At 44.4% G+C, this 12,664-nt stretch overlaps 1 protein-coding gene across 5 annotated transcripts in view; it reads left to right on the top strand.

Annotated features, from left to right (window-relative positions):
- Window positions 1-12,664, top strand: part of WDR59 (WD repeat domain 59) — a 137,245-nt gene that overhangs the window by 60,176 nt on the left and 64,405 nt on the right. For all 5 annotated transcript variants that reach the window (XM_074406368.1, XM_010350625.3, XM_010350624.3 and 2 more), the window contains 3 exons: window positions 2,225-2,302; window positions 5,016-5,172; window positions 10,750-10,829. In XM_074406368.1, the coding sequence (XP_074262469.1) occupies window positions 2,225-2,302; window positions 5,016-5,172; window positions 10,750-10,829 (315 nt within the window). The remainder of the gene's footprint in view (window positions 1-2,224; window positions 2,303-5,015; window positions 5,173-10,749; window positions 10,830-12,664) is intronic.

Raw genomic sequence — 12,664 nt, 5'->3', positions numbered from 1 at the left:
AGGTGCAGAGATAGGGTCTTGCTTTGTTGCCCAGGCTGGTCTTGAACTCCTGGCCTCAAGTGATCCTCCTACCTTAGCCTCCCAAAGCACTGAGATTATAGATATGAGCCACTGCACCAGCCTTGAAAACCTATGAAATGTAACATACGCAGAGTTGCAAACATATAACTGCCGCCACGGTCGGGGTGTTAAAACAGTTCGATGACACTAAAGAGCTACTTTGTGTTATTCCTTTGCAGTCATACTCTCTCCTACCCCTAACTTCTGGCAACCGCTGGTCTGTTCCCCACCACTATAATTTTGTCTTTTTGAGAATGCCTTTTTTTTTTTTTTTTTTTAAGGTGGAGTCTCACTTTGTTGTCCAGTCTAAAGTGCAATGATATGATCTTGGCTCACTGCAACCTCCGCTTCCCAGGTTCAAGTAATTCTCTTGCCTCAGCCTCCTCCCAAGTAGCTGGGATTACAGGCACCCACCACCATGCCTAGCTAATTTATTTTTGTATTTTTAGCAGAAATAGAGTTTCACCATGTTTGCCAGTCTCGAACTTCTGACCTCAAGTGGTTTGCCTGCCTCGGCCTCCCAAAGTGTTGGGTTTACAGGTGTGAGCCATTGCACCCAGCCTGAGAGTGCCATTTAAATGGAATCATGTAGTATATAACCTTTTTCTTTCTTTTTTTTTTTTTTTTTTTTTTTTTTTGTGACAGAGTCTTGCTCTGTTGCCTAGGCTGGAGTACAGTGGTGCCATCTCAGCTCACTACAACCTCTGCCTCCTGGGTTCAAGCGATTCTCTTGCCCCAGCCTCTTTAGTAGCTGGGACTACAGGTGTGTGGCACCACACCAAGTTAATTTTTGTATTTTTGGTAGAGATGGGGTTTTGCCATGTTGGTCAGGCTGGTCTCAAACCCCTGACGTCAAATGATCTGCCTGCATTGGCCTCCCAAAATACTGGGATTGCAGGTGTGAACCACTGTGCCCGGCCTAGTATATAACCTTTTAAGGTTGTCTTTTTTTCACTCAACAAAATGCCTTAAGAGTCATCCAAGTTGTTTTAAAAATTAATAATGCATGACTTTTTAGTACTGAGTATTTCATTTATGGATATGCCACTATTAATTTTCTGTTGACCCATTGAAGGACATTTGGATGATTTTTGGTTTTTGATGATTGCGAATAGAGCTGCTGTAAACATTCATGTCTAGGGTTTTGTGTGAACAGACATCTTCTATTTTCTAGGGCAGTTATGTAGGAGTGCTGGGTTATATGGTATGTGTACTTTTAACTTTATAGGAAATTGCCAAAGTAGCTGAGATTAGTGGCTCACACCTGTAATCCCAGCACTTTGGGAGGCCGGGGTGGGAGGACTGCCTGAGCCTAGGAGTTCGAGACCAACCTGGGCAACATGGCAAGATTCCACCTCTATTAAAATAAAAGGAAAAAGAAATGACCATAGTTATTTCTTTCATCTGTGATTGCTGTCATCTGTTTTTGAAAATGATTCCCTAATACTTAAACAGTTCCGAGTTTCACTCTTGGTTTTCCTGCCTTTGTGACAGATGCTGGAGCTCTAAGCATATGTGCCTCTCCCGTTAGAAGGTAGTGTGTCCGGCTCACTTTGTGTGTGCTACAGTTTCAAGAACTGCACCTCAGATGTTGGAGGATGACAGCGGGTGTGGACTTGAATGGATTGGCTCCTAGGTTCTCACACAGCTGCCTTTTTCTTTGTGACGCTGAGCATATCACATTGTTTCCTTATATAGCCTCTACATTTGAAAAAGAGATGAATAACGTGCATTATATGGTTGTTACAAAGATTAAATGGGAGAAAAAAAGTTCTAAACATATGTCTGAAATGTAATGAGTAGTCAGGACACTTCAGCTATTGTTCTTAAATCACCTGCATGATGTAAACATGATACAGGATCAAACACATCATTTTTAATTTTCAGCGCTAAAGATCGTTTCATAATCAGGCCTATTGACAGTAAGCTGCCCCGACTGGTGGTGCTCATAAAGTCCAGAAATTCTCCTGTAGTGTTTTAGAAATGGAAAGGGAGGTTTCTTTATGTCTGTCACAGTGGCGTGGTTATAGGGGCTGAACTAAAAATACGCTGTTGAAGTGTTTCTTTAGAGGACTAGAAACAATGAGTTCGAAGGCTACGCTTACTTCAGTAAAATTGTTTAATGGCATTTATTTCACTAATGATCTTGCTTGCTCTCTTCTAGTTCTGGGATTACCGCCAGCCTCGGAAATACCTCAATATTCTCCCTTGCCAGGTGCCTGTCTGGAAGGCCAGATACACAGTGAGTTAGCCACCCTGCCTCTTGATAGGAAACTTTCTCTTGGGTGTTCCAAAAACAAGGAGCCCAGGGAAATTTTCTCTTATTTTCTTTGTGAGGCAATTTTCTCTTTCTGTCTTGGTTTAGTGGTGGGACAAATGTGATAATGATGGCATAAATGCTATTAACTATTTAAAATTTTTTTCTCGGCTGGGTGCAGTGGCTCAAGCCTGTAATCCCAGCACTTTGGATGGCCAAGGTGCATGGATTGCCTGAGGTCAGGAGTTCAGGACCAGCCTGGCCAACATGGTGAAACCCTGTCTCTACTAAAAACACAAAAATTAGCCAGGCATGGTGGTGGGCACCTGTAGTCCCAGCTACTCAGGAGGCTGAGGCACGAGAATTGCTTGAACCCGGGAGGTAGAGGCTGCAGTGAGCAGAGATTGCGCCACTGCACTCCACCTTGGGCGACAGAGCGAGACTCCGTCTCAAAAATAAATAAAATAAAATAATTATTGAATTGTTAAGTATCTACATCAGAATTGCTTATCAAAGATCCACAGAAAAGCTTGGCCATGTAAAGATACTCACTAATGATAGGGCAGGAAGTAGGGTAGATGAGGAGAGGGTCAAGAGGCTTGAAGTCAGTGAATTATGGTAAAAGGAACCCTGACTTTAGATTCAGAAGACCTGGGCTGGGAGCCATGTTCTGTCATTGATACAACCATTTGATGTTTTTGAGCAGAAATTTCCTTTTCTGTAGATGCGAATGGTAATTTTTACTATACCCTCCTTTTTTATTAAATTGTGACAAAATCCACCATTTTCAAGTATACAGTTCTGTGGTTCACAAGCTGACTTTCTTTTGAAATAACTTATATGGTTTTTAAACCATTAAATGCTGCAAATAGAGTGAGTAGACTGTTATTAACTTTCCAGTAATTTTCCACTGCCACATGGGTGAGAGATAATGTATTTCCTTTAATGTCAATTTGAAAGCAAGCACAGGGATGCATAAAGCTACCTTTATACATTCAGCTGTCACTATCGAGCATTGTGGAGCTAAAAAGATAATTTGGGTATTAAGTTGGTTTTGTATCTGGGATCACTTGCCAAGAAATCAGACACTCTTCTTATGAATTGAATTACTTTTCTGGATTAATATGTTTGCTTTAAAAAATAAACAGAAGTGTTACCAGGAGGGATGGTGAAGATAAATGTGCCCTTAGGTGATGGTGGTTTATTCCTTAAATAACAGAACTATCAACCAAGTGGGCCCCTTAGCTTCCTAGCAGTTGGGGTTTTGCTAAGTAAAACATGTCAGTCCCGTAGTGACCAAGTTTTCCTTTGAGCAGTTGCAGTACTGGGGAAGTAGGAAGGTGATACTTCATGTGGTTGGCATGTTTCTAGTGTGTTTCCACGTGGCAAGAATTAGGTTTAACACTCCAGGGATTTCCCAGTCAGCCCTGCATGCTTGTTCTGGGAAATCACTTAGTAACTCTTCAGTGGGAACTCATGTAGAGTAGCTGGGATGTGAAACAGTGTGTTTCAGTGCATAGCAATTCGAACCATTTGCTTATTTTAGAATTTTTTTTTTTTTTTTTGAGACGGAGTTTCGCTCTTGTTACACAGGCTGGAGTGCAATGGCACGATCTCGGCTCACCGCAACCTCCGCCTCCTGGGCTCAGGCAATTCTCCTGCCTCAGCCTCCTGAGTAGCTGGGATTACAGGCACACGCCACCATGCCCAGCTAATATTTTTTGTATTTTTAGTAGAGACGGAGTTTCATCATGTTGACCAGGATGGTCTCGATCTCTTGACCTCGTGATCCACCCGCCTCGGCCTCCCAAAGTGCTGGGATTACAGGCTTGAACCACCGCACCCGGCCCAGAATTTTTTTTTTGAGACGGCGTTTCACTCTTGTTACCCAGGCTGGAGTGCAATGGCGCGATCTTGGCTCACCGCAACCTCTGCCTCCTGGGATCAAGCAATTCTCCTGCCTCAGCCTCCCGAGTAGCTGGGACTATAGGCGTGTGCCACCATGCCCAGCTAATTTTTGTATTTTTAGTAGAGATGGGATTTCACCATGTTGACCAGGATGGTCTCGATCTCTTGACCTCGTGATCCACCCGCCTCGGCCTCACAAAGTGCTGGGATTATAGGCATGAGCCACCGTCCCCGGCCTTTTTTTTTTTTTTGACAGAGTCTTACTCTGTCACCTGGGCTGGAGTACAGTGGTAGGATCTTTGCTTATTGTAACCTCCGCCCTCACCAGGTTCAAGCAATTCTCCTGCCTCAGCCTCCCTAGAAGCTGGGATTACAGGTGCCCGCCACTATGTGCAGCTAATTTTTTGTATTTTTAGTAGAGGTGGGGTTTCACCATGTTGGCCAGGCTGGTCTTGAACTCCTGACCTTGTGATTTGCCTGCCTCAGCCTCCCAAAGTGCTGGGATTACAGGTGTAAGCCACCACGCCCAGCCTTATTTTAGAATTTTCAAAGTTCTTCAAGCACTTGCCTCAGCTTGAGTTTTTACCTGCTGTGGTCCCTTCCATAAGCAAAGAGAAAAGTAGATGCAATGTTCAGCTTACGGTGTTTGGCAAAAATTTCTCCAGATGAGTTGGGGCCTTCCATTATCTCATTTATTTTACTTAGGAAGAATTCCAGGTTTCGAAGCTCAAGACTCAGCTGGTTTTCCCTGAAATAATCTAATCACCTGCTTTTCCCTTCTCTGCCGTAGCCTTTCAGCAATGGATTGGTGACTGTGATGGTTCCCCAGCTGCGGAGGGAAAACAGCCTTCTCCTGTGGAATGTCTTTGACTTGAATACCCCAGTCCACACCTTCGTGGGGCATGACGATGTGGTGCTGGAGTTCCAGTGGAGGAAGCAGAAGGAAGGTGAGTGCGAGAGGCCTGATGCCAGCTTTCCTTCTGAGCTCTGGTCACAGCAGTGCCAGTCAGTGTTGCCACGGAGTCCAGTAAGGAAGACACAGACAGAGCTGGGCTTCAGGAACCAGCCAGCCAGGGCTGTTGCTGCCTTTCATCATAGGTGGGTAAAGGGACGATATAAGGCTACTTTTCTCTTCCAAATGCTGTCCTCTTCTCTGATTTTCAGTGTAGTCTCTTACCTGGAGGAGATCTGATCCAGTAAGAGATGGAAAATGGAGTTCAGGGCACTTGGCCCTTGCCACGCTGTTGATGAGGGAGACCCAAGGTGGTCATTGGTACTGCCTGCTACATACTCTCCATTGTTTTCACAAGCATGTAGTGCTATTTTACCTCCCAGTTCTTTGAAGACAAATTTGGCTGATAGGCTTGCTTTGGTCATGACCTATGAGCAGAAGTGATGCGATCTTTCCTGGGTTGAAAGGTGAGGGGCTGATGGGTAGTTAAACGCCCTCTTTGCCTCTACCACATCAATTGACAAAGCTCCAGGTGGAGCTGCTTCCAGCACATCTGGCACGAGGATGAGGTAGAGATGAAGAGCAAGCAAGAAATGTAGCCACTGAGGGGCTAGGGCCTTGTTACTGCAGCTTCATGATCTGGCCCTCATTCATGCAGGGTCCTAGTGTAATGGTAATCAAGAAGCCACAGCCGGTTTCTCTATCAACTCACCGTACAAGTTTAGATGCAGCCTGTCTTTTCTTACGATGTTATTGCTAAGTGTTTGGCAGGACACAAGTTTGTTTGTTTGTGTTTCCATATTGCACACAGGAAGCCAGTCAGGTCGAGCAATATGACTTGTCCAGGGCCCCCGGAAAGGTCTCTGGTGGACCTGGGATTAGCGCATCAACTTCCGTCCCAGCTAGTTTGTGACTCTCACAAACTTTTTCCAGGATATTTATTCCAGAGACTCTTTTGATCATCCTGTTGACTTTTCCATCTACATTTCCGAAAACTCTCTTGCATCCGGAAACATAAGGCTGCCTGGTGTTTATCCCACCAATTTCATGCATGGGTTGTGGCTTTGAACTTAAGCGCTTGCATTTTGCCATGGAAAACAGATGATGTGATTTCCTCACAGTCCAGCGGGCAGGGTTTGACCTGTAGTTTTGAATGGAAATAAAGTTTTTAGGAACCCATTTTTAGTTATCCATATTGTCTTTAAGCTGATGGGTTGAGTTGTGTAAGTTGGAACTGCTCGGCCAGAAGCAAAAGTTTGACTACAAGTTACTATTTAACTTTTTTTTTTTTAAACTGTGAAAGAGGGAATGGTAGACACAGGGCCTTCTTGAGGGTGGAGGGTGGGCTGGGGAGAGGATCAGAAAAAATAACTGTTGGGTACCGGGCTTAGTACCTGGGTGATGAAATAATCTGTACAACAAACCCCTGTGACATGAGTTTCCCTATGTAACAAACCTGCACGTGTACCCCTGAACCTAAAATACACGTTTAAATTAAAAAAAAATTTTTTTTACTGTGAAATATATCATGTATTTGAAAATTACTTAGAACATATACAGTTTAACAAATAATTGTAAAGTGGAAATCTGTGTAATTACCATGCTGGGCAAGAAATAAAACAATGCCAGGACCCCTGAAGCTTCCTGATCACAATCCCCTCCCTTCCCCCAGAGCATTATGCCCCTGATGCTTATGATAGCAATTGCTGGATTCTTCCTTTGTGGTTTCACTGCCTATTTATGAATCCCTAAACATAGTTTTTAGGCTTGCCTGTTTCTGAACCTTTTGCAAATTTAGTTGTTTTTTCTTTTTGAGATGGAGTCTCACACTGTCACCCAGGCTGGTGTGCGGTGACGCAGTCCTGGCTCACTGCAACCTCCACCTCCCAGGTCCAAGTTCAAGCAATTCTACCTCAGCCTCCTGAGTAGTTGGGACTACAGGTGTGTGGCACCATGCCCAGCTAATTTTTTGTATTTTTAGTAGAGATGGGGTTTCACTGTGTTAGCTAGGATGGTCTTGATCTCCTGACCTTGTGATCCACCTGCCTTGGCCTCCCAAAGTGCTGGGATTATGGGCGTGAGCCACTGTGCCCTGCCTACAAATTTAATTATTATGCATGTGTTTTTGTTCAGATATTCCTTTACTTAAAATGGGGTTATGTCCCAATAAACCCCTTGTAAATTGAAAATATCATAAGTAGAAAATGTATTTTAAACTGTGCGTGGTGGTTTACCCTATAATCTTAGTACTTTGGAAGGCTGAGGCGGGTGGATGACCTGAGGCCAGGAGTTGAAGACCACCTTGGCCAACATGGCAAAACCCCATCTCTACTAAAAATATAAAAATTAGCTGGTTATAGTGGTGGATGCCTGTAGTCCCAGCTACTTGGGAGGCTGAGGCAGGAGAATCTCTTGAACTAAGAGGTTTCAGTGAGCTGAGGTTGTGCCACTGCACTTCAGCTTAGGAAACAGATCGAGACTCTGTCTCAAAAGAAAAAAAGAAAAAGAAAATGTATTTTACCCACTTAGCTCACTGAACATCATAGCTTAAGTAGCCTACCTTAAACACGCTCAGAACACTTACATTGGCCTACATTTGGGCTAAATCCTCTAATACAAAGCTTGTTTTATAAACAAGCATTGAATATCTCATATAATTTGTTGAATACTGTATATTATGTTAAAACTGTGACAGTTTCGCACCGTCCTAAAGTCAAACCATTATAAGTTGAACCACTGTAAGTTGGGAACCATCTTCATCGTACTTCTTTCTCAACCGAACATTGTTCCAGTTTACCTTCACTGCCATGTCTTCATCATCATTTTTTGAGACGGGGTCTCGCTTTGTCACCCAGGCTAGAGTGCAGTGGCATGAACGTGGCTCACTGCAGCCTCGACCTCCTGGGCTTAAGCGGTGCTTCCACCTCAGCCTCCTGAGTCGCTGGAACTACCAGAGTGGCTGGGCTGATTTTTTGTACTTTTTTGTAGAGATGGGTTTTGCCATGTGGCCCAGGCTGGTAGTCATCCGTTTTTATTGGACCACTTCATGCTTTGATTTTCACTGTGGGGAAGGATTTCTTTTTTCTTTTTTCTTTTTTTTTGAGGCGGAGTTTCGCTCTCGTTACCCAGGCTGGAGTGCAATGGCGCAATCTCGGCTCACCGCAACCTCCGCCTCCTGGGTTCAGGCAATTCTCCTGCCTCAGCCTCCTGAGTAGCTGGGATTACAGGCACACGCCACCATGCCCAGCTAATTTTTTGTATTTTTAGCAGAGACGGGGTTTCACCATGTTGACCAGGATGGTCTCGATCTCTTGACCTCGTGATCCGCCCGCCTCGGCCTCCCAAAGTGCTGGGATTACAGGCTTGAGCCACTGCGCCCGGCCGGAAGGATTTCTTAAAGAGTTAGGAAGAGACTCAGGATGTTGTGGCCAGGGGAAAAGGATGCCTCCTGAGGGGGGCGGTAATCGTTGGTTTTGGGTGTTGCTGACAGATGAAAATGCAGATTAAAAGAAACACATTTAAGCCGGGCGCGGTGGCTCACGCCTGTAATCCCAGCACTTTGGGAGGCCGAGGCGGGTGGATCACGAGGTCGAGAGATCGAGACCATCCTGGTCAACATGGTGAAACCCCGTCTCTGCTAAAAATACAAAAAATTGGCTGGGCATGGTGGCACGTGCCTGTAATCCCAGCTACTCAGGAGGCTGAGGCAGGAGAATTGTCTGAACCCAGGAGGCGGAGGTTGCGGTGAGCCGAGATTGCGCCATTGCACTCCAGCCTGGGTAACAAGAGCGAAACTCCGTCTCAAAAAAAAAAAAAAAAAAAAAGAAAGAAACACATTTAACTGACCAAATAGGAAGCCATATGATCATTAAGAAAGGAGTTTCAGGCCTGGTGTGGTGGCTCATGGCTGTAATCCCAGCACTGTGGGAGGCCGAGGCAGGATGATCATGTGGGGAGGCCAGGAGTTCGAGACCTGCCTGGCCAACATGGTGAAACTCCATCTCTCTCTCTCTCTCTCTCTCTCTCTCTCTCTCTCTCTCTCTATATATATATATATATATATATATATAAAATATAAAATTAGCCAGGTGTGTTGGTGCGTGCCTGTAATGTCCCCAACTCGGGCAGCTGAGGCAGGAGTGTTGCCCGAACAAGGAGGTGGAGCTTGTTGCAGTGAGCCGAGACTGCACTCCACTCCAGCCTGGGCGACAGAGTGAGACCCTATCTCAAAATTTAAAAAAAGAAAAAAAAAAAAAGAAGTTACAAAAGTGAATTGAGGAGAGAAGCCAGGTCATAGGGTGGCATAAACAGGGGCAGTAAGAACCAGTTTAGTGAATGAAGTTACACTCAAAGTCAGGACATAGAATTAGCCAGTTGGCAGAGGCTACCGCCCTCTCTGTGGGAAGGCAGGGAGAAGACACTGGGAGTTGGGGAAGCAAAGGGCCCCTTGGGACCAGCAGGGGAGGCACAGGTTGAGTGGTTGAATTAATTTATAATATTAGAAAGGAATTAGGCATACCTTTTCCTTAAAGTCAGGGGCATGAAAAGAGGCCAGACTTAGGGTCAGAAGATTGTTAATGTGGACGTGGGGCATGATGGTGCCACTTGCGACAAGCTATGGTTCAGGATAGTTGCTCTCTGGCTGGCCGTGCCTAGCAATATATGAAATATTGAGGAGTGAATTTTTGGTTGGAGTTGGTGATGCAGAGATGTAACCGATAAGGAAGAGAACTGGCCCTCATTTTCCTGCCGTCTCACTCTGTGACCATGGACAGATCATATTCTCTTGCCTCAGTTTCCCCATCCATAAAATTAAGAAATTGGATGAAATTATTTCTGAATTCTTCACTCTCTGAAGGTGGCCATGAAGGAGATTCTAGATACTGCATAATTGCCCCCAAATGTTCTGACTTTCATGAAGTTATTTCATAAAGCACCTTGAACCTTCTCAGAATAATTTCCCTTTGACCAGAATTAAAATGAAAATGTGATTCAGTCCATTAAGAACATTAAGGATTGATGATTTATTTTACAAAGAGATGCATCACTTTACCAAAAAATTCTTTGGAATGGTAAGATGCTATGATGCATTTGAAACAATCCATTTTGCAAAAATGTGTTCATCTTCAGCTCCTCAAGAGCATGTAAAAGGAAGAACATTTGCAGAGGTGAAAGTTTAGTGTGACATTAAATCCCAGCATTGCTTGTTACCTGCTAATTTGCCAGTTATTATTTCACTTCATTTAAGTTTCTGCTCAAATGTGACTTCCTTGGGGAGTTCTAGCTAAAAATAGTTCCACTGTCAGTCTCTGTCCTCTTATCCTGTGTTATTTTTATATCAGTTATCCTTACCAGATGTTTTATATTTATTTGTCAGTTTTTACCATTGGAACGCAAGATCTATAAAGATAGACGTTAATTTATTCATGCTGTAGTCCTGGTACCTGGATTAGTGCCTGGGATAGCAGAGGTGTTATTGAATGGATGGATGAATCTCACTCCATTTCAACCTATAGCAAAGTGGATGTTGAATCCAGAAGAATTTCCAGGATTCTTATTTGATGATTTCTAGGGTCCAAGGACTATCAACTGGTGACGTGGTCCCGGGATCAGACCTTGAGAATGTGGCGGGTGGATTCCCAGATGCAGAGGGTATGTATTCAGTGCTATGGTGGTGAAATGTACCTGGATCCACCAGAAAGTGTAAGATTCAGGATTTGTGGAAATTAGAGATTACAGGATAAACACTTTTTTTTTTTTTTTTTTTTGAGACTGAATCTCACTCAGTCTCCCAGGCTGGAGTGTAGCGGCGAGATCTCGGCTCACTACAACCTCCACCTCCTGGATTCAAGCGATTCTTGTGCCTCAGCCTCCCAAGAACCTGGGATTACAGGCCTGCCCACCACTATACTTGGCTAATTTTTGTATTTCTAGTAGAAACAGGGTTTCATCATGTTGGCCAGGCCAGTCTTGAACTCCTGACCTCCAGTGATCCGCCTGCCTCGGCCTCCTAAAGTGCTGATATCACTGATGTGAGCCACTGTACCTGGCAAGATAGACATTTAATATGTACTTACTGGTTGGCTGAGTGGCTGGTGTGTGCCACACCAAGGCTTTGAGGTCTTTAAGAACCAACCTCAGTATTCAGCTCTTTAAGGCCAGGGTCTAAATGTCTTTTCCCCCCTTATCTAATACAAGATAGTATTAGTAGCTTCCTGAGCCTGTGGCTTGTGGGGTTCATTTCTTTCTTTTCTAAATGTGCTAAGAAATCTACCCTTGCCGGTTGTGGTGGCTCACGCCTTTAATCCCAGCACTTCAAGAGGCCGAGGTGGGCAGATCACAAGGTCAGGAGTTCGGGACCAGCCTGACCAACATGGTGAAACCCTGTCTCAACTAAAAATACAAAAAAATTAGCTGGGCATGGTGGCGTATGCCTGTAATCCCAGCTACTCAGGAGGTTGAGGCAGGAGAATCGCTTGAAGCCAGGAAGCAGAGGTTGCAGTGAGCTGAGATCTCACCACTACACTCCAGCCTGGGTGACAGAGCGAGACTCCATCTCAAAAAAGAAAAAAAAAAAGCCTACCCTTGCATTCTGCAAATGCTTAGAGGCCTCTACATCCATCAACAGCACCACTTCTATGAAGCTGTTTATAATTTTTTCCCAATAAATGATATCTGTTTCTTACACAAACCACATGATATGAGCTGCTTTTGTGATTCTTGCTCTGCTCTGCCTTATCATAGGGCTCTGTCTGCTCCCCATTTGATGGCTCAATTTCTTGACAGTGGGAAGGTGTCTCACTTGTGTTGCATTTCCCACAGCACTTGGGACACTGCTTTGCATAGAATGAATAGAAAATACCAGATAAAAATGCCAACACTGCTTAGTATGAAGTCACTCTTGAGTATTTTGTTCAGATCTCATTACCTTATTGCATTTTCAATCTGTTTTCTCTGAAAGGTACAATTTGCACCAAATGCCTTGAGGTTATGATTTCATTTTTTGGGGGGGACGAAATCTCTCTCTGTTGCCCAGGCTGGAGTGCAGCCACGTGATCTTGGCTTACTGCAACCTCTGCCTCCTGACTTCAAGTGATTCTCCTGCCTCAGCCTCCTGAGTAGGTGGGACTACAGGCGTCTACCACCAGGCCTGGCTAATTTTTGCATTTTTAGTAGAGATAGGGTTTCACCATGTTGGTCAGGCTGGTCTCAAACTCCTGATCTAAGGCGATCTGCCCGCCTCAGCCTCCCGAAGTGCCTGGATTATAGGTATGAGCTACCATGCCCGGCTGGTTATGATATTTTTGCTCCTGGATTAGCTTAATAACTCCATCAAGGCTTGGAGTTAAAAGTAATTTTTTTTTTCCTGAGGCTTGCATGAACTCTGAACATGATGAAAAATTTCCAGGACTGAATAATAGGGTCTATTATCCTGGGTGTTTAACTAGGGAGAGCTGGTGATGGGTAAAATCTATTTTGATTATGTC

This window comes from Saimiri boliviensis, chromosome 1 (assembly GCF_048565385.1).
Source record: "Saimiri boliviensis isolate mSaiBol1 chromosome 1, mSaiBol1.pri, whole genome shotgun sequence".
Classification (NCBI taxonomy): domain Eukaryota; kingdom Metazoa; phylum Chordata; class Mammalia; order Primates; family Cebidae; genus Saimiri; species Saimiri boliviensis.
Note: the sequence above shows the minus strand (reverse complement) of the source record. Positions and strands in the feature narration are given on the sequence as shown.